This window comes from Merops nubicus, unplaced genomic scaffold (assembly GCF_000691845.1).
Source record: "Merops nubicus isolate BGI_N331 unplaced genomic scaffold, ASM69184v1 scaffold28165, whole genome shotgun sequence".
NCBI classification, from domain to species: Eukaryota; Metazoa; Chordata; class Aves; order Coraciiformes; family Meropidae; genus Merops; species Merops nubicus.
The window spans coordinates 14,098-16,680 of NW_008609364.1; the positions used below are offsets into that span (position 1 = coordinate 14,098).

At 49.4% G+C, this 2,583-nt stretch overlaps 1 protein-coding gene across 1 annotated transcript in view; it reads left to right on the top strand.

The window, feature by feature from the left end:
- Positions 1 to 2,583, top strand: part of MORN3 (MORN repeat containing 3) — a 7,029-nt gene that overhangs the window by 3,591 nt on the left and 855 nt on the right. The window contains exon 4 of the mRNA XM_008940580.1: positions 948 to 1,132. Within this exon, the coding sequence (XP_008938828.1) occupies positions 948 to 1,132 (185 nt within the window). The remainder of the gene's footprint in view (positions 1 to 947; positions 1,133 to 2,583) is intronic.

Here is a 2,583-nt window from a genome sequence, read left to right on the forward strand (position 1 = left end):
CAGTGCATTCGGGCAGTCCCAGCTCCGGCTGAAGCATCATGCGGGGTGCCCTGGTATTCCAGCCACCTCCTTGCCACAAAAACTGGCAGAGTTCAAAGATCTTTCCACCAAGTAACCTGGTCAGAAATCCCCATGGTTTTTGGATTGTAGGAAAACAGGGCAGCAGACAACCCTCCTAGTGAGAGCAGTGTAGCCTGGATGTATCCCAGCTCCAATATGTCTATGGACATGATGCCCCTTCTCATTGTCCCTGGACAAGGCTGCCCCCTTCCCCCTGAAGCCCTGCTTTCCCTGTTGATGATGGTGGATGGATTCCTGGAGAGCAGCACAGAGCTCAAAAAAACCTCTCCTGACTTGCAGAAAAGTGCCAAGAGATGCAGTACAGCTGGAAAAACATTCTGTAACTGCCTGAACCGTTCAGACACTCACAGCAATTCTTGTCCTGTAATTCATTGAGGAAAAACATAACTACAAGTATTATTTGAAATCAAGATTATTTTGACTGGACAACGATCAGTGCTGCTGTTGCTTGCCCAGACAAGCAAACCTCTTTGAGCCAGAGATCCTGCGTGATTTGTTGCAGTGACAAATCCAAAACTTGTGTCTTATAATTTTTCATGTTGTGAAGGCTGACTCAGCTAATAGTCCTACCCTGGGCTCACTCACTCCACATACCAGCAAAAAATAAGTATCACCAGGAGAGCAAAGCAGGTGAAGACAGTTCTTGTTCCAAGTGGGTAAATGTGGGCTCCTTCCACAGCCTTTGCTCCCTCTGCAGCACAGCCAACAGTGAAAGCAAAACAACACACTGTGCTGCAGCTCCCTCGAAATTATGAAGAGCCAAACAGATGATTTCCTCTTCTGTTTTGCTGTATTGATTAGTTTTGATTGTAGCCCCTTAATGAAATGGTGCAAATTTCATGGTCTGTTCACGTCTTTAATTGCAGCAAGTGAAAACCGGTACGAAGGAGGTTGGAAAGATGGAAAGAAGCATGGCCCAGGGAAATTCTTCTACTTGGATAAGGGACAATTGTTTGAAGGTATCTGGTCAACAGATGTACCAAAATGTGGAATTCTGATTGACTTTGGCAGAAATGAAGCTCCTGCCCCTACTCAATATCCAATCCCCAAGGTAAATGCTTGGACATTTTGGGTTTGCTACTGATGTTTGCCTTCCTCAGCGCGCGGGCCAGCTCTCCAGGTGGCACTTCACTCTTCAAGTGATTACCCCTGTGGGGTTCCCACCTCACTGGGTGTGTGCTCAGTCATTTGGCCAGCACTGTCCTAAATGGTCCCATAGGGACAAACAGCCCATCCAGTCACTGCAGGAGCCTCCTAATCACCTACATCTGAAAAAGTGCACTTCTCATGCACCAAAACTGCTCAGAGACCTGAAGCAGCACAAAGGAAACAGGGACAATAGGGGCAGAGACAATAGTGGGATTTGCGTCAAAACCAAATGATTTCACCAAGGCAAGCTGCTAAAGCTGACTACAGCTTACTGAAACCCCAGCAGCTGCAGTGCTAATACCACCCCAATTCGGGGGATCAGCCGTGTACAGCAGCTCAGTGGGTAGAAGGGTGTGTGTAGCTCCCCACCTGGCCCCGAGGTGGGCAGACAGGCATCTGGGAGCTGACATCCTCTGCTCCCCTTTTCCTTAAGGCTGACCCAGGCTGCAGAGGACGCACTGGTCCCTGTCCCCCTCACAAAGACTCAGGGAGATGCACGATGGGGTGTGCAGACCTGCCGGGTCACCAGCCTAGCAGCGGCCAGGTCCTTGCACATCACTTCAGCACAGGAGCTGGAGGATGGGAGAGCCTGTCACCTGCTCCATGCCCGCTGAGGACAGGGAGCAGGGATCAGGAGGGAACAGACATGGCTCCAAGTGAGCCAAAAGTCTCAGCTGCAATCCCGGTGGTCTCTGTGCTCTGCATGTGAAACACTAAGGCACTGCCTTTCCAAGGGGGGGTTACTGTGGGACACGGGGGAAGCTCCTCTGCTTAGAGCTGAGCAGAACCACACTGGATGACCACAGCTCACTGCTGTGCTCCAGTAACACAGGGAACAGCCTGGCCCCGTGGCAGGTGAATCTGCCTACCTTCCTCCTCTGCTCCACAGACAAAGCTATTGCCAGCATTGCCCGCTGAAGCTCACAGCTCTCAGATCTTCACTTCCCTTAATTTTTCAACTCTGATTTCTGTAGCAAGGGCCCTTCAAGCACAGAGATTTTTGCCGAGCTGGTTAATCCAGTAAGTACACGGCACACCCACAGCAGTGCAGAATAATAAACACCTGACACTCACCAGGGAAAAAACAATCTTTATTTTGCAAAGAGTGAAAGGAGCAGTACTTCTGTAACTAAAAATATTTACCTCACAAGGTTTGTCAAAGGTCACCTGAGAAAAGCCTCAACAACCCAGCCCAGCAGCCTGGGATGAATTGTCATTTCACTAAGGCAGGATGTTCACGCCTGGCTGTTTATTTAACTCCCTGAAGACCAAGTTATGACCCAATTTTCTTCTGCTCTATGAGCAAAAAGAAAGCATCAACTTTCACTGCTGTTATTGTGCTTTCCATCGGAA